Raw genomic sequence first — 16,961 nt, forward strand, 5'->3', positions numbered from 1 at the left:
TTGCATTGCATGGCGCGGTGTTGGGAAAGACCGGCTTGTGGTAGAATGTATAACATCAACGAGTTGGACATCAATGAGTTGGCTGGCTATGTTCATGATACTCTTTTGCATGTTGAAATACCCTGTGGGCGTATAGGCGGCTGACACGGGGCATATAGGTACCGGTAGGTACATGATATATTGCACAATGCATAGCAGATACCTGATTGTCCTGACTGTCCGTCGAACAAGACGTGACGTGTGGTATGCATTTTATTTCGAGACTTGTCACTTCTCGCGAAGAGGACTTGGTTCCTTGCCAGTTCTGGTTGTTTGATCATCTGTGCATGTCCATCCATCTGACGACTGCAGGACCATGGTCCCTGGCTATATGATTCAGGACAAGGAATCACTCATACGAAGAACAGTGTCTTTTGTTTACGAGCACTAGCGAAACACAACTACTCTGCAGTAGTCGGAGGGTTCTAACTCGGATTCTCAAACGGCCATCCTACAAGGCCGATATTCAGCTTCGTTCCCGCTTCAATCTCTTTTGCTTGGGCCTTGAGTTCATCCACGTCCCAGTTGCACCAGAGGAACTTGCCCTTCAGAAACCGGGCTTCAGGGCTGGCGAGCCAAACATTGAAGCTCGCTGGGAGAGAAACTAAATCAAACTCAGCTTCACCATCTCTCGTATCGTCGTTCCTACTTACCGTCGTCGGTCTTGACGTCCTTGAAACTCTCGGCTCCCCCTACGCTCAAGTTCATCTCAGTGAGTACCACGCCAGGCTGAGTATGGAACACGCTCAAGGTTGGGTTCGCAAGCGCCACGGTGTCCCAGAGCCGATATACCGCCAACTTGGCGACGCAGTATGAAGAAAAGGCGTCATTGAGACTTAGATGCGCACCCCACGAATTGATGGTGATGGCGACTGCGTCCGGCGCCGCGTAGTGGAGGAACGCCTGCGCAACCCAGAACGAGCCGGCGAGGTTGGTCTGGATGGCTTCGAGATACTTTTCGCCGTCCGCATCCGCCACCGTCTCCTTGGGCCCGATGGTTGCGGCGCTGTGGACAAGGACGTTGATCTTCCCGGTGCCGGCAAACTGGGAAAAGGCAGCGTCTACGTCGCTCTTCTTAGTCACGTCGGTGGAGAAAGTGAAGACCTCGACGTCGGGGAACTTGTTGTTGATAAAGGCCTTGTTGTCGAGAAGGGGCTTCTGTCGACGGCCAAGAAGGGCAATGCGAGACGCGCCGGCTTCGGCGAAGTAGCGGGCAGTCTCGCCGCCGATACCAGTACTGCCGCCTCCTGTGACGATGACGGACTTGCCTCGGGCAGACAGCTCAGGACGGGAAGGTGATGTGGATGGCTGTGCTGTTCTATGCCACCGTTTGGTGGGAGATGGGAAAGGAGGAGCCTCAGCCATAGTGATTGCAAGATACTGTACAGAGTCGGTTTATAGATGACCCGGGAGGATGGACTTCTGATGAGGACTATGTCCTTGAGTGAACAACATCACGCTTTATATATGGTTGATTTTCCTTGCTCTGTGCTTGTCACTATACTGATGACCTGGGGACCGGGCGGTACACTTTGTAAAGGCAGGTGCCACCATGCCATCGTCAACTAACCCAGGTCCTGGCCCCAGTCTAACTCCGAGGATGTGATAATAGCAGCTTGGGGAACCGTGTTATCAACTACTGCACCGGTGGCCCAGGAGTCATAAGGAGGTATGGTCACGATCATGGCGTGGACTCCCATTCCAGGAATCAATGCAAAATTGTCATCGTTGCAAAATGTCCCGCCCCGCCGCGCGGACCGGTCTAATCTGAGGTATTCCAACAAATCCTTTGCTATATATGATGCAGGACAATGGATTTGATTGCTCATACGAAAAAGAGTTTCTTCTGTTTCCGAGCACCTCCCGCATCCGCACCAGAAATGCTGCTCGTGACTGCTGCCTTTCTCTTCGTCGTCGTTCCGTTGGCGGACCTAGGCCTCGGCGGCAAACCGTCGCTATTTTCCGCTGCCGCATGCTCCGACGCGGCCCTTCCTCTAGCGGTTGCCGCATCGACTTCAGCTACAGCCTCCTTGATGGTCTGCCGTGAGAGACAAAGGTCAATGTGGCAGTTGAACTCGCGATCATTGGCGGGTTGAGGGAGCTGGCAGACTGGACAGTCCCAGAACTGCTGCTGTTCCTCTTTCTTTGGCGCTGTTGCGTCAGTGTGCGTCCGCCCGTGTTTCGCCGGGGAATTTGGTTCGCTCCCGTATTTATATCGGCCAAAGGGCTCGTGCCAGTCCGCTGTTGATGCTTCTCCTACACCCCCAGCGTCGACCGGATCTTGTCCTTGCTTCTGCTGTTCCTGACTGAGACGTTCGAGCTCGTCCATTTCTTCTTGCTTCTCCTGTCGAGCAGCCTCTTCGAATTCGGCGTCTGGCCAGGCTTCCCACTCTTCATTATTATCATTGTCTGTTGACTTTTGTGCAGAAGAGATGTTGTTGACACGACGGCGAAAGAAGTCGGGGCTCTCTTTCTTCGTACTGACAAGATGTGTACACCGTAGTCCCATCAGGCGCAGCCTGAAGTCTGGCATCTCCTTTTCAAGTTTCGCCAGCATTGGTAGACTATAGTTGTATAGATCCTCTGCTCGATGGACCGCCTTTGGCGGCGCCACTTGTCGAGTGAAAACTTCGTACGTGTGTAGTTTGACTTTCAGCACCAGAGTTCTCCCCTTGACAGCCACTCGCGCCATGTCTTTCTCCAGCTCCTCGGCCGTATGCCGCAATTTCTCCCGTAATTCTTGTTTGCTGCTGATGTCGCGGAAGGTGGATTCTGTGCCAACGCTCTTCCGCTCATATTCTTCGGCAGGCTGCACAATGGTTCGTCCGAGGCCCAGGTAAGTCTGCATCAAGAATTGGAATGCTTTTTCGCCGAAAAGTCTGTGGAGGTATGCACGTTGAACATAGATGTCTCCGCAGGTTTTGATCCCGATTGCGTCAAGTTCTCGCTCGAACACACGCCCTATGCCGTTCACCTTCCGGACGGGGAGTGTTGATATGAAGGACATGACAGCCCCTCGATCATTAGGAATGCGAAACTGACCGTTCGGCTTGTTCTTGTTCGAGCAGATTTTAGCTAGCTTTGCATTCGGCGCTATGCCGGCTGAAATGGTGATATTGCATTTCTCATGTACTTCTCTCCGGAGTTGTTCTACCGCAGCATCTGGGCCAATGTCATGAATGTGGCAATATTCGGTGATATTCAAGTACGCCTCATCGATGCTGGCGCTCTCGAACCGGGGATCATAATCGGCGAGAATTGCTCTGACTTCTTTGGCTTTTGCAGTATACTTGTCAAAATTCATTGGCAAGCAGATCAGTTGCGGACAGAGCTTCTTTGCTACAAAGCCTGCCATGGCGCTGCGACATCCGTATTTGCGAGCCTCATAATTACAGGTGGTCAGAACACCAACCCCAACTGCCATGGGGACATGCTTTAGTTCGGGCCGATCGATTTCTTCGACTGCGGCGTAGAAGGCATCGCAATCGATGTGCACGACATGCTGGCTTAGGTCCCGCGACAGCTCGAGAGATGCGATATAGTCGTCTGCGCGACGTAGATCCGATTTCAAGTCCAGTTTTTCCAACTGCGCCTTCTGTTTCAGGATTCGTTCGATTTTGGTGGTCAGGTTCTTGTCCCTAAGTTCTTCGTTGCTAAAGAATTTCGAGCCCTTGGAGGCTTCGTAGATTATTTCCGACACTTTCTTTTGATCAACTGCATCTTGCCCAGCTTTTGTCAGGGACGGACCGAGGAGGTGATGTTTTAGAGAGTGGTGTTGAGAGGCTTGAGGAAGGGCGACTTGAGCATCGACCGGGGGTTCTGCAACTTCCCCGCCATCAACGTGGTCGACGTGTTTGGGCAAGGTATCGTCTTCGTCTACATCACTCAAGGTCATTGCAACAGGGACATGGGGTCGGCATGGTGTTTGCACACATATCACAAGGGATAAACAGATGTGAAATGTCGAGTGATGACAGACTTTAGACGACGCGGGCAAGCCTCAGGGTTCATGGGGCTTAGGCCCTAAGGCGCGGTTGGACGCGTCCCAGGCACCTACCAGGGTTGACGCAGGCGAGCACCTATAGGTGCGCCTAGGCACCATAGGCACTAGGAGTCATCTGCAATTAGCTAATCACTATTAATTAATCCCAGTGAGGCAGTCTGCTTTTAATTAGCCATGCTAGTGCGTATAATATAATAATAGTGATGTTAATAGTCCGCTTCCACTCCGTCCGTGCCCCCGGCTTCTCCAACACCTTGTTGACAAGCACGAATCGAATCGAATCGTCTTGTCTTTGATTTCCCACCAGATATGACCGCCCTTGCCGCCCTCGCCGATTCTCCTCGCCGTCGACAATGGTAGCTGCATTGCACCGAACTATTTCCCATCGCTGTCATGCGAGAGCGAGATCCGCAACAACATCCGCCGTCTCGATATCGACGGTCACCCCTCCCGACTATGCCAGCGGATAAACAAACGAAACCGAACACTTCCAAACCACTTACGCCCGCCCTCAGTTCGAACTTCCGTAATGTCAAGAATCCTTTGACCCCTCGAGTAATCGGCTCTGCCCAATCGTCCCCGACATTATCTACTCGCAGAGAGCCTTTTGTGAGGTCCAAATCTCCTGGGAAGCAGGATCAGGTGACGACACCTCTGAACGGAAATATCACGCCTCGATCAGGAACAAGACAGTCACGGATCGGCACCGAGTCACCTTCGACTCCTGCACCTGTCAGCGGGGCCAACAATGGCGCCCTCTGGAGCGAAGGCTCTCGGAAAGAGGTCTCCAAACCTGGCACAGGCAAGATCCAAGGACTGGGCATCAACACCGCAAGACCCGCGGTTGGCGCAGGTACACCCATTGTGACGGTTCATAGAAGGGTCTCGGCTACAAAGAGCGTGTCAGATGGCGATAAAGGCGTGTCTGCGAAGTTCTTCCATGCGAACGATGCAAAGTCTACGATAAGTTCTCCTGGATTAGACGGAGGTCCTCGCCTTCCGCCTGGTCGAGGCCACTTTTTTGTTGGCTCGCCGCCCTTGCCTAGTCCCGAATCCAGTCAACCATCAAGAGGACCGACAAGTGCAAGAGATTATAAAGATCATGATGATAAATTCCTCCGGGCCAACGAGATTGCTCAACATGCTCCTCCTAATCGTCCAACACTACCTCAAGTCTCGACTGTCAGAATAGGCGACACAGCAACTATATCAAAGGGACCTTCTCAAGCCGCAGACAGCCGACCAGTTCAGTCCAGTCCCCCTCATTCTCCAGATAGAATCCGAAGACCTGTTGCTGCGATGCCACCATCCCCTCGCAAAATCCAGCTGGACCCCGGTTCATCTCCTCCAGCACCATCTCGATCGACCATAGACCGACCGAAGAGTGCAACAGGCTCTACCGCATCTTCGGCTCCCAGCTACCAAGGCGGACACAGGAAGTCTATCAGCTCAAGCTCCATAACTAGCATGCCTGTCAGGAGAATGAGTGGACAGCAGACACAACGACCCCAGCCTCTAGATCTCCGGCTTGCGCCATCAAGCTCTCCCCGAATAGGGGCAAACAGTATGTTGTCTGCCGACACATTAAGCCCCAGATCTGTAAGCCTAGCCTCGACCAACACGGTTTCTGCATCCATTACCAGTGACACGGAATGCTCAGAATCATATAAATCGGCAATCGCTTCAATTAACCCTGCAGATTCTGGAATAGACCAAGCTGTTCCTCCATTACAACTTCAAAACGACAGAGCTGCGGATGCACGTCGCGAACGGAAAGTTCTCGATTTAGAGATTTCGAACTCATCTCTGCTGGCCATCAACAAGACTCTGGAGCGTGAACTGCGCAAGCAGAGCGGTGAACTGCGGAGATATCGTCGTCTGTCTCGTTCTGGTCGTCTTTCTCTGGCAGCAAGCACGAGGACAGTCTCGGGACAGTCAAGTCACAGTCTCGGTACTCTTACCGAGCTCGATGGAGAGAGTCAATCACTTTCTGACCTTGACCCAGGAAGTGACTTGGACGATCTGGATGACGAGGAAGATTCTCTCGTGTCCAACGACTCAAGTTCTTTGACAAGTCCAACAGCCCGATCAAGACAACGTGCTAGGGATGAGAGGCGATTACTGCTTGATCTTTCCAAACACCATCAACTTCTCCTCGACTCTCAGAAACTTAGCCAGAGCATCAAGCGTTGCCTCACCTGTACTGAGGAACTAATCCGCGATGGAAATAGAGCATTGGATTATAAGGTCGGAATCGGCGATGTGAAATTAGGAGGACGAGTCTTGCATGATGAGGAACTCGATGAACGTGGCTTCGACAACGGGACCGAAGAACCAGGTGAAAGGAAGGGGTTGTTAAGCCCAGGCCTGACGAAAGCAAAACTTGACGAAGCGCAGCTCTGGGTCGATCATACCAGTGCGGCTGCGTCGAAGAGTGAATTCACAGCTCTCACCCTGCTGCAGGAGATCACAGAGGCTCTAGAATCTGACGTTGCAGATTCTTAAGCAGCGTAGGATCGTCACCCCGAATTTCCGCCTCGTCGAACGGTCTCGAGACTGATTGATCACCGCTCTCTGTCACGATGTCATGATCAAAGCTGCATAAGGTGGCGCGGGAAGAAGTACCACCATCTTACTGGGTTTCTGTTACATTTTGGGAATGTTGGGCGACGGCGAAACAAGGGTTTACGTGCTTTGAGAATTGTGGGGTTTTCCCAGCGTTCGTTTTAACCCTCATCTACAGTACACTACTTTGGGCCTGCCTCTGCCGGGTCTGGTTTTGGTTTCATATGTTCTCGTTCTATACAGCTGATACCCCGACGGCAAATGTCTTGTTTAATTCCGCGACACCGGAGGCACAGGAGGAAAGAATACTTGGAGAATAGATGGTGTTGGCTGCTGATTTATTGCTGGGTTCATGCCGGTTCACCTCGAAAGAGATGCTCGAGATGTGCTAGCTGGGAAGGAGAGCTTGGACCTTGAACGAGGAAAGGAGAAGCTGAGCGAGATGCAGCAGCCATACCTCTACTGTACAGTCCACGTCGCAGTTCGCAGAGGAAGCTGCCGGGTGTGCAGAGTGGTGCCACGTTACTGTGAACAAATATACTAGTACTGAGAATCTCAACTTGGTATCACACATCCCGGGTTTCCAACCATTCATAGGGCTCTATCCTGCACGGCTCCGAACCTGAAAGGGACTCGTTGCTTCGGCCGCGCTATCGTAGTACAGGCTAGAAAAGAAAGAGGAGAGGTAGACAGTCACAGCAGCAAGTCTTGGGCCCATATTCAACCAGGCGAGAAGCGGTGTCTTTGCGGTGGTAAGAGGATTAGGATGCGGGTGAGGGTGACTCCTTGCGGCCGTGGCGGTGCTTCGAGTCCTTGTCCTTATCCTTGTCCTTGTCCTTTTTCTTCTCTTGCTTCTTCATGGATTCGGCCATGAGCTGCTCGAAGGCCATGAAGTCGCCTTCTTCGTCTGGGTCCCGTTCGGCCTGGATAAGAGTCAGTATCAGTGTCTGCCTTGCTGTCTTGATGATGGCATTATTGGACGGATTGGCAACTCACCTGCTGGAAGATCGTGCCCATCAGCACCAGGGCTTGTGCGCGCTCGACCCGCTTCTCGAGCCTGACGGTCTTATCGTTCAGGATTTTGTCGCAGACGTCGCGCAACACGCCCTGGATCTCGAACTTCGAGCCTCTCCACGCTGCAGCCAGGATCTTGCCCGTCACCTTCCGCTCATACTCGGCCTTCTTCTCATCCGTCCAGTCGGCGCCACCTTTCTCCTCCAACTTGGCCATTTCTTCCATCGTCAACTGTGCATCGATGGCGGTCGAGATCGTGGTCCATGTCTCCTTAGCGAGGGTACCTTTGTCCTTTAGGCGCGAGAAAAACCCTGATATGCCAAGGAATTTCTGGGATTTGAGAAAAGAGGTGGCTTTCTGGCTGTACGTCTGTCCGACGGCGTGGAGGATCTCGATCCCAAATGATTCCATCTTGAGATTCTCGACTTCCAGTTTCGTCTTTTCTTGAAAGGCGCGGGTGACTTCTGGCCCCTTCTCCGTCTCTGTCCACACACTGATCCGATCGATCAGCTTCTTCACCAGCGTGTTGACTCGTTCTTCTCGCGCTTTCCGCCTTTCGCGTTCATATGCCTCGAGTTTCTCGCGCTGCTCTTTGGTCAAGCCGCCCTTCTTTTTCTTCTTCTGCAGGTCTTTCTCCTCCTGAGTCAGGCCGGCGGCATCCATGCGAGCATCTTCCTCAGATCGATCCATGATGGCTTGCTGGCCGAGGTATCTTTTCTGCGGTGTGCTAGTCCCTGAGGATTTGCCGGCAGAAGTAGATGCCTCTTCGCCCGAAACATATGGTGGTGGAATATGAGCGGTCGTGCTCGTGCTTGTACTTGCATCAGTAGGCTGTTCGGTGGCCTGTTCCTCCTTTTCGCTACTGTCCCCGGCAGTGGCTGCTGAGGCCTGCTTTTCCTTCTCGTCGTGGATATTCAACTTCTCTTCTGCATGCTTCGCCAGTTCTTCCTCCTCCATCTGCTCCATTGTGATATCCATGGTGTGTGTCAGATCCTTCAGCAGGGTGAGTTCGCCAATAAGGTCGACAAAGGCGTCACCTCCAAAGATCATACTGAAGAACTCTGCGGGATCCTCAAAGCCTTGGCTGGGCATGGCTTTCTCTTTGCCATACATGTCGTAGGCTGCTCGCGTCTCTTTGTTGGACAAGACCTGGTACGCCTCGCCTACAGCCTGGAATCGGGCATGCGCTGTCTCATCGCCAGGGTTTTTATCGGGATGTGTTGTGATAGCCAGCTTTCTGTAAGCCTTTTTGATTTCTAACTCAGAGGCATCAGGTTTGACGCCTAGAGCGTCGTAGTACGACGTATCCACGACCATGACTGCGGCAGTCAGTCTGTGTCCTTCACTCTTCCCAGGTTTTTTATTGTCGCCGATGCTTCTTAATCCCTCTTCAAGACCCTTTGAGTCAGCGGGAGCAGCGCTGGAATGACCGGAGGTCAGGGATTTGGCTTTGTTGGTGGGGGCACAGAGACACCAATCGAAGATTTGGAATCGAGTTGCTGTGTATCAGGGGAGCTTGGACTTGCACCTGCGCCAGGCAAGAGGACGGGAGGTCTGGAGAAGGCGTGCTTGAACTGAAGTGATGGAGATATCAATGTAGGAGTGGATGGGATTGCGATCGTATGTGGGTGACTGAATTATGGTATGTACGCTTGAGCCGCGTGTGCCCGTCGAAAGCGAATGCTTGTGATCCGTGATCCCAGATCCCAGTCAACCAGGTGAAGTCATCGGACGCAGGAAATAATCATTATGCGGCTTGCGCTGGGCATAACTCTGTACTAGGGATACAGTAAAAATTACAGTACTAGGCACCAGCCACAGTTGGCAACCAGACCTCGGCGGTGCACCGCCCAGCCTTAGGCCTACTTCGTATAGAGTGCGAATACTCCGTACTACTATTCGTACTACCTAACGTTCCAGGGGCCATGGTTCCTTTCAGGTGGGCTTAGGGGCTTCAGCGCAATAATGATCTCGCTTGGTTACTATTATTATTATATAGGACGGATACTACCACTACCACTACCGTACCTAAGGTACCTACCAGGAAGCAGGTTACGGTAGTAGTACCTGCTAAGGTACTATAATTACATGTACCACTGCAACCAGTGCTACAAAAGCTTGGCTGAGAAACCTTCGGTTGATTGATCGTACCATTATTTGGTTTCTCCAATCTCCACACACCCATCCCTCCATCGGTACTACCTAGTACCTGCACACTCTGGACGCGCTGTAACGATGGTCTAAGAAACTGTCGCCAACTTCGGTTGTATCTCCTTTTTGTCTTTTTCTTTTTCATTTTTCATTTTTCCTCTCTCTTTTACTGTACTGCTGGAACAATCTCTTCTGCGTCGAGATTAATTCTAGCCACAGCTTGGGCCGTCTTCATCATGCCGAAAGTCAGAGATATTCTGTATTACGCAGTGCATGTCCAGGAGCTGCGGTCCATCATTCAATGGTAATTGTGCCTCATTAGATCTCATGACAATATAGAACTCACGCCCTTTAGGAAAGTCTGGCACAACCCTGTGCATGAAAGGGACGAGTCAACAGAGACGGAGTCCGCCAAAATTTGTTTCAAATATCTTGACAAGACCAGCCGAAGTTTCAGTGCTGTCATCAAAGAACTACACCCCGAGCTCCTATTACCTGTCTGCGTTTTCTACCTGGTCCTGCGTGGCTTGGACACCATTGAAGATGACACGTCAATATCCGCGACCACCAAGGAGCCCCTGCTGCGAAATTTTCACGAGAACCTCGAAGTCGATGGCTGGCATTTCGACGGCAACAGACCCGAAGAGAAAGATCGCGAGTTATTGGTCAACTTTAGGTACATCATCACAGAGTTCAAAAACATGAAGCCTGCGTATCAAGCGATTATCAAAGATATTACACAAAAGATGGGGAATGGAATGGCGGACTATTGCCTGAATGCTGAGTTCAATGAAGTCGGAGTCAACACCGTTGAAGACTACGACCTCTACTGCTATTACGTGGCCGGTCTCGTTGGCGAAGGACTGACCCGCATGTTTGTGGAAAGCAAATTTGCCAACCCGGGACTTCTAGAAAGACCCCAGCTTCATAGGTCAATGGGGCTTTTCTTACAGAAGGTCAATATCATCCGAGATATCCGCGAAGATTTTGACGACCATCGAAAATTCTGGCCTCGAGAGATCTGGTCGCAATATGTAGACAGCTTTGAGGATTTGTTCAAGCCGGAAAACCGAGAGAAGGCGCTAAACTGCAGCTCGCACATGATCCTCAACGCGCTCGATCATGCCGATGACTGTCTCTTCTTCCTAGCAGGTTTGAGGGAACAGAGCGTGTTCAACTTCTGTGCTATCCCGCAATCGATGGCTATTGCGACACTGGATCTCTGCTTCAGAAATTACGCCATGTTCCAACGCAACATCAAGATCACCAAAGGGGAAGCATGCCAACTCATGACTGCGTCAACACAAAATTTGCAAGTGGTGTCTGAGGCGTTCCGAAAACATCTTCATTCTATTCGAAGAAAGAATAGACCAGAAGACCCCAATTTCTTGAAGATCAGCATCGCGTGTGGAAAGGTGGAACAGTTCATTGAATCCATCTTCCCGTCGCAAAAGGTGGAGGAAATCCTGGCCAAGGGAAAGGCGGCTGAGCTTCAGGCAGCCATTTCAGCAAGGGAGAAGACGGCGCCAGAAGTGGGCAGCAAGAAGGAGACTCTGGTCTTGCTTGGAGGTGTATTGTCGATGATGTTGGTCATCACAGGGATTATGGTGAGCAGTGGACTTCTTCCATTACCAAGCGGACACTAACAAACCGCAGACTTACATTGCGTGGCTTATGGGCGCTCGATTCGATGTGGCCTTTGAGGAGATTAAGCAAAGCTGGGCTCAATTGACTGGGGGATCCCTTTTTCAGGGATTGGATCAGGTGCAACCCACCAACCATCCCACGGGTCATGGTGAACTCTGATATGGTCACCCGTTGCCTAGCTAGGCTCTCAAGTCTGTATAACAAAAAGAAACACTACAGAATACAGACAGGCTTCTGGAGCAGGTAACCCTTCCAGAAGCGCATCCTCCATCACCTAAAGCACGGATGTCAAATTGCAACTCAGCCTTTTTCATTGACTGTTGTTGTGCCGAAGATGTGCTGAAATTGACCACTGTGATGCTCGAAACTGACAATTGACAAGCCCGAGAGGACTCTCTCTGAGGTGTCTTGTTACTTTCGAGCGTACATCTACTGTCTCATTTGCCATGTCTCTATCTCATCTTGTCAAACGACAACGGTTCCTTTTGGGATCGATGCCTGGGCGTGACGATGATCGTACCACTCGCTCGAAGCTTGTGTGATATTCTGTCAGGTGTTCCGGCAGATGCTTGCATCAAGTTTCTTCGTGTCCGCGTAGCTGTTGTGTAACCAGTCGGCTCACTTACAGAGCGGGATTGTACGGAAAGGACACGACATGGTAGGAGACATGGAGAGGAAGACAGCTGTGTCACATGGCCTCTAGAGTCCGTGGCTCAGCCAAGGAAGATTCTACTTCGCATTGGTCCTGGTGTCTCATTGGCACTGCACGGCCCGAGCCAGCAGGCCCATCCCATGCTTCGGGGTGGTGAGATGTCTTGGAGGTGGAGGAGTAGATGAGAGGTAGAAGAGACTTCAGATGAAGAAGTTGGTGGGTTGTGTGAGCCTAGTGTACGCTGTGCTGTACCTTTGCTGCGGTAGGATTGGAAAGGAGGACGCAGGACGCCAACGCAGGACGCAGGGACGGAGATTCGAACCGGTGGTCTGGCTGTACGGCGACAACGCCTCCTGCGTCGTACCCATGTCTTCGACGTCACTGCTCTGTCTCCAGACCAGGGTGAGTGAAGCTCGCTCCCTCTGTATCCGTACGGGAACTCGGCTCTCTATCATCCTCAAACATCTGCCATCTGCCATCCGCCATCCGCCATCCCGCCCTCTCTCTCCCTCTCTCTCGCGGCCCAATTCCACAAGCCACCACAGCCACTCAGCAAAAACAGCTCAGTTCCTTGATTCTCCTTCTCCTCCAGCCATTAGGTAACCACCGTCTCGAACCTTCGACCGAGGCTCGCCCCCTCGCCCCTCGCCGTGCCTGGCTGATCGCAGCGACATCCCTGCACCGCCCATCGATCAATTTCCCATCCTTTCGGCGAACGTACATATCTGCCAGGGATTAGGATCTGCATGTTGCATACCAAATTGCTTGTTCGAACGTGCTCCGGGCCACATGACCCTTATTGCCTGCCTCTGGGTTATTTGTCTCGTATGTTCTCCGTCCAGTCGAAGAGTCGCCAGTAAAATGCCGAACTCGATGTTGCAGTAATGTCGGTGTGGCTGCCAGAAAATGACGTGCGCTGGATGCTTCTAGTTAGACTCTGCATCTTTATCACTTATCAATCCTCCGGGCCTGTTGGGCTCTCGCGCATATTCACTCCATACATCCGTCGACTTGACGATAGGTACTGCAACCTGCGAAACACTTCCGAGCATAAATTTTGTACATCCGCCGTTCTCGTTCTCTCACCATGTCCGCTTGTCGCTAGCCCTTTAGCTTGTCTTCCTGTTAAACAGAGAGCCGGAAGGTGAAGCTGTAAATAAGCCATCTTCCCCCACCGCCCTTACCGCCATTCAAGCGTCCAGGACCCGATTTGTTGGGTGTTGCAACACCCGAGACATAGGCCGTCACACCTTCCCGGAGCGAACACTCGTCTCACAAGCAACTGTGTAACGCCTAACAACTTCAAAATGGCTGAACAGGCACTGGGACTAACCCTAAATGCTGTGCCGGTAGCCATCAAGCACCACGACAAAGTCTGGGACCCTATTCAGCACCGGTGGAAGAAGATGCGTGGACAATTGCCTCTGGAAGACAAGCATATCATGGACCGGCGCACTATGGAAGAGAAAGGGCTCGTTCTTCGCCGTCGACGAGATGTCGCTCCGGACGAGGAAATCGTAGAGGTAGTCCGTCACAGAGGCGAAGTTCTCCCGAGGCGTCCTGGGCAGCGACGAAGGGCCAGTTCCTTGCAAAACGGTCGAGCAGTGGGCGTCGGCGCCGCAGCTGGCGCTGGTGCTGGCGCACTCGCTCATTATCGAGATCGACGGGACTCTCGCTATGATTCGGAAGGGTCCGTACCACCTCGATCCCGCGTCCGAGCGAAGTCGGCCACAGGTCGGTCTCGACGGCGCCGCGGATCCTCAAGCTCCTCGTCTTCATCGTCTTCATCGTTGGCCTCATCCACGGAGGAAGAAAAAAATTGCCGCAAGTTACAACGCAAGAAATGGATCACAGGTGCACTGGCCAGTGTCGCAACCATCCACGCAGCGTCGAAAGTCTATTCCTCTATCGAGGCTCACGACAAGCGTATGGAAAAGGTCAGAGAGGGCAAGTTGTCCCCGGAAGATGCGCATAAGCAACAGCGAGCTTCACGCTGGCAGGACGCTGCAGCCATCGGCATCGCCGCGCTGGGGATCAAAGGCGCTGTGGGCGAGTGGAACGAGGTTACAGAAGAGCACGCGCAGCATAAACAAATGCTGTCAGAAAGGGAAGAACATCATAAGAAGCGACTAGAACGAGAGCGCCGACGGCGAGCCCGGGAAGCTGGGGGCTATTACAAAGGACGAGACGGCCAGTGGTATTACAACGGGGCTGTCCCACAGAGCAGTTCAAGTCAGCGCAGTGAAAGTACGAGGGGCCGCTACGCCGATTCGAGTTCGATCAGACAATCCGGTCGAGAACGAAGAAGATTCGAAGATGATGACAATGGGGAGAGAAACAGGTCTCGGCGCGCGGTGAGTCGTGGTCGTGCGGATGACTACTGACCCTTCATGGGCTCAGTATCCGTCTTGTTGCACGGTCGCCGAAAGGGATCCTTTCGCGCATATCTTTGTGGCGCCTTGGCTGACGGGTATTTCTGCGGGAAAAGAGTAGCAGCACTGCATCACCTCCGAAGCTCCCCAAGAATCATGAAAGGACACGCGTCACAGTTGGCCAACTCGCCGTCGATGCCTTGGATGAAGTGATGAATGTGTAGCAACGAGCTTTTCTTGTCATGCGCTGGCAGCTACACTCCTGGTTTCGTATGTCGCTCGCAGTCATGTCTGTGTACATCGACGACTTTCCTGAGAATGATTTGCAGCGAATCTAGGCTGCTATGCGAGGATGAGAAGACACTGCAACATTTGGATTGATGGGTATACGAGATATGAGGTTATGATATGACTAGGGTTGAAATTAAATTTCACATTCCACATTCTCCTATCCGCACAGAGTACGGAGTATCCGTACATGGGCCTGACAAGGCTGTGGTAGTGCGGAGCAGTTCAAAATGCTCCCCTGTAGCTGAGATCTTGGCGGAACCATTGCGACGCTGCCTGCGCCAGTACTCCGTACTGTCCGTGGACATCTATCTCACTGCGCGTACAACGACTGCTCCAATCTTCGCAGCCAGCTGCACGCCCTTCGTTTCGTTCCGTTCTCCTGCCTGTCCCGACGATTTCTCCTGCATGTCGCAAGGCTCGGAGCGCTCACGACGCTAGAAACCCAGTAGAATGGCCGAACCTCCCATTGGTAACGCCGAGTCCCCCATCATTATATGATCCCTTTGCTGACACAGGCACGGCAGTCCTCGATGGAGGTACCGGCTTCCTCAAGGTCGGCTATGCTGGCCAGGTACGTATAGCCAATCGCTCCCGACGAAGCACCAGTCATTGACCTTACACGTGCCTGCAGAACTTCCCGGAACACCAATACCCCTCCATAGTCGGCCGACCGATCCTGCGTTCGGAAGAGCGAGCGGGCGACATTGTGGTCAAGGATATCATGTGTGGGGATGAGGCGGCCGCCGCAAGATCTATGCTTCAAATCAGCTATCCTGTATGTGGAAGCAACTCGAATTCGCTCACCAAGTTGTGCTGCGCTCAAGGCTGACATGCAGCTCACCGAGTAGATGGAAAATGGCATTGTCAAGAAGTGGGACGATATGCAGCATCTCTGGGACTTTACATTCTACGAGAAACTTCGCATCGACCCCACGGGTCGGAAAATCCTGTTGACAGAACCGCCCATGAACCCGCTCAAAAACCGCGAGCAGATGTGCGAAGTCATGTTTGAAAGATACAACTTTGGCGGGGTGTACGTGGCCATTCAGGCCGTGCTCGCATTGTATGCCCAGGGTTTGTCTTCCGGAGTGGTGGTCGATTCTGGCGACGGCGTCACACATATTGTCCCAGTTTACGAATCCACGGTTCTCAATCACCTTACTCGCCGACTTGATGTGGCAGGCCGCGATGTCACCCGCAACTTGATCGCTCTACTCCTCCGAAGAGGATACGCGCTTAACCGAACTGCTGATTTCGAAACTGTGCGCCAAATAAAAGAGAAACTATGCTACGTATCCTATGACCTTGCCCTCGACCAGCGCCTGTCCGAAGACACCACCGTCCTTGTGGAATCCTACACCCTTCCCGATGGACGTGTGATCAGGGTTGGCAGCGAACGTTTCGAGGCTCCCGAATGTCTCTTCCAGCCGCACCTCGTGGACGTTGAACAACCAGGCATCGCAGAGTTTCTGTTCAACACCATCCAGGCCGCCGACGTAGATGTACGCTCGTCGCTGTACAAAGCCATTGTTCTCTCTGGAGGAAGCAGCATGTACCCTGGTCTCCCGTCGCGATTGGAAAAGGAGCTCAAACAATTGTGGCTGACCCGAGTGTTGGGCGGTAACCCGGAACGCCTGAATAAATTCAAAGTGCGGATCGAAGATCCTCCCAGGCGACGGCACATGGTCTTCTTGGGAGGAGCAGTGCTCGCGAACATCATGGCAGACAAGGAAAACATGTGGATCTCCAAGCAGGAGTGGCAGGAGCAAGGGTCGCGAATCCTGGAGAAGTTGGGTCCAAGGTAGACATGTACCAAGCTTTACTGGGGCAACCGTTCTGGCAGTAGTTTGGCAACCAAAAAGATCTCGGTCACAGGAAGGACCTGTAGAGGTGTGCTCGGCTATACTTTGCCGTGTAAGGCAGATGCGGAAGGATTGTCGTAGCCTCGCCACAGGGCGAAGACGAACCAGGCTTCTAGAAATATGAAATATGAAATATGACCCTAAGGAGGTGTGCTCTGTCTCCATCTGTCTCCCTCTGTCTCCCTCTGTCCAACTCATCCATGCATGCATACTTCACTCACTTACTCGGTATCGCCATACCATCAAGCGCCTCCTCCCTCCTCCACAGTCCCAGGAAAGGGAAGGGAGGGGGATCGGCTTGTACGGGCTGGAAGGGACAAAGACAAAGAATCCTGGATTTACAGGACCTATAGGTACCAACCAGT

At 52.4% G+C, this 16,961-nt stretch overlaps 7 protein-coding genes across 7 annotated transcripts; 4 read left to right on the forward strand and 3 right to left on the reverse strand.

Moving 5' to 3' along the window:
• Window positions 1–464: 464 nt before the first annotated feature.
• A1O3_08737 (uncharacterized protein) lies at window positions 465–1,404 on the reverse strand (the record flags this gene model as incomplete). The annotated part of the gene is made up of 2 exons (XM_007738834.1): window positions 465–643; window positions 693–1,404. The coding sequence occupies 2 exons, from the start codon at window positions 1,402–1,404 to the stop codon at window positions 465–467; spliced, it is 891 nt and encodes a 296-aa protein (XP_007737024.1).
• Window positions 1,405–1,864: 460 nt separating this feature from the next.
• A1O3_08738 (DNA polymerase kappa subunit) lies at window positions 1,865–3,934 on the reverse strand (the record flags this gene model as incomplete). Its single annotated transcript, XM_007738835.1, has 1 exon — window positions 1,865–3,934. One exon carries the CDS (start codon window positions 3,932–3,934, stop codon window positions 1,865–1,867), a length of 2,070 nt encoding a protein of 689 aa, XP_007737025.1.
• A 564-nt stretch (window positions 3,935–4,498) lies between these two features.
• A1O3_08739 (uncharacterized protein) lies at window positions 4,499–6,547 on the forward strand (the record flags this gene model as incomplete). Its single annotated transcript, XM_007738836.1, has 1 exon — window positions 4,499–6,547. The coding sequence occupies one exon, from the start codon at window positions 4,499–4,501 to the stop codon at window positions 6,545–6,547; it is 2,049 nt and encodes a 682-aa protein (XP_007737026.1).
• An 821-nt stretch (window positions 6,548–7,368) lies between these two features.
• On the reverse strand, window positions 7,369–8,938 carry A1O3_08740 (uncharacterized protein; the record flags this gene model as incomplete). The annotated part of the gene is made up of 2 exons (XM_007738837.1): window positions 7,369–7,530; window positions 7,604–8,938. 2 exons carry the CDS (start codon window positions 8,936–8,938, stop codon window positions 7,369–7,371), a joined length of 1,497 nt encoding a protein of 498 aa, XP_007737027.1.
• A 1,070-nt stretch (window positions 8,939–10,008) lies between these two features.
• A1O3_08741 (farnesyl-diphosphate farnesyltransferase) lies at window positions 10,009–11,578 on the forward strand (the record flags this gene model as incomplete). The annotated part of the gene is made up of 3 exons (XM_007738838.1): window positions 10,009–10,076; window positions 10,128–11,379; window positions 11,429–11,578. 3 exons carry the CDS (start codon window positions 10,009–10,011, stop codon window positions 11,576–11,578), a joined length of 1,470 nt encoding a protein of 489 aa, XP_007737028.1.
• A 1,800-nt stretch (window positions 11,579–13,378) lies between these two features.
• On the forward strand, window positions 13,379–14,455 carry A1O3_08742 (uncharacterized protein; the record flags this gene model as incomplete). Its single annotated transcript, XM_007738839.1, has 1 exon — window positions 13,379–14,455. The coding sequence occupies one exon, from the start codon at window positions 13,379–13,381 to the stop codon at window positions 14,453–14,455; it is 1,077 nt and encodes a 358-aa protein (XP_007737029.1).
• Window positions 14,456–15,184: 729 nt separating this feature from the next.
• A1O3_08743 (actin-like protein 2) lies at window positions 15,185–16,539 on the forward strand (the record flags this gene model as incomplete). The annotated part of the gene is made up of 4 exons (XM_007738840.1): window positions 15,185–15,203; window positions 15,250–15,305; window positions 15,366–15,509; window positions 15,583–16,539. 4 exons carry the CDS (start codon window positions 15,185–15,187, stop codon window positions 16,537–16,539), a joined length of 1,176 nt encoding a protein of 391 aa, XP_007737030.1.
• Between the last annotated feature and the right edge of the window lie 422 nt (window positions 16,540–16,961).

The sequence above is a fragment of the Capronia epimyces genome (assembly GCF_000585565.1).
Source record: "Capronia epimyces CBS 606.96 chromosome Unknown aczIQ-supercont1.8, whole genome shotgun sequence".
Taxonomy (NCBI): domain Eukaryota; kingdom Fungi; phylum Ascomycota; class Eurotiomycetes; order Chaetothyriales; family Herpotrichiellaceae; genus Capronia; species Capronia epimyces.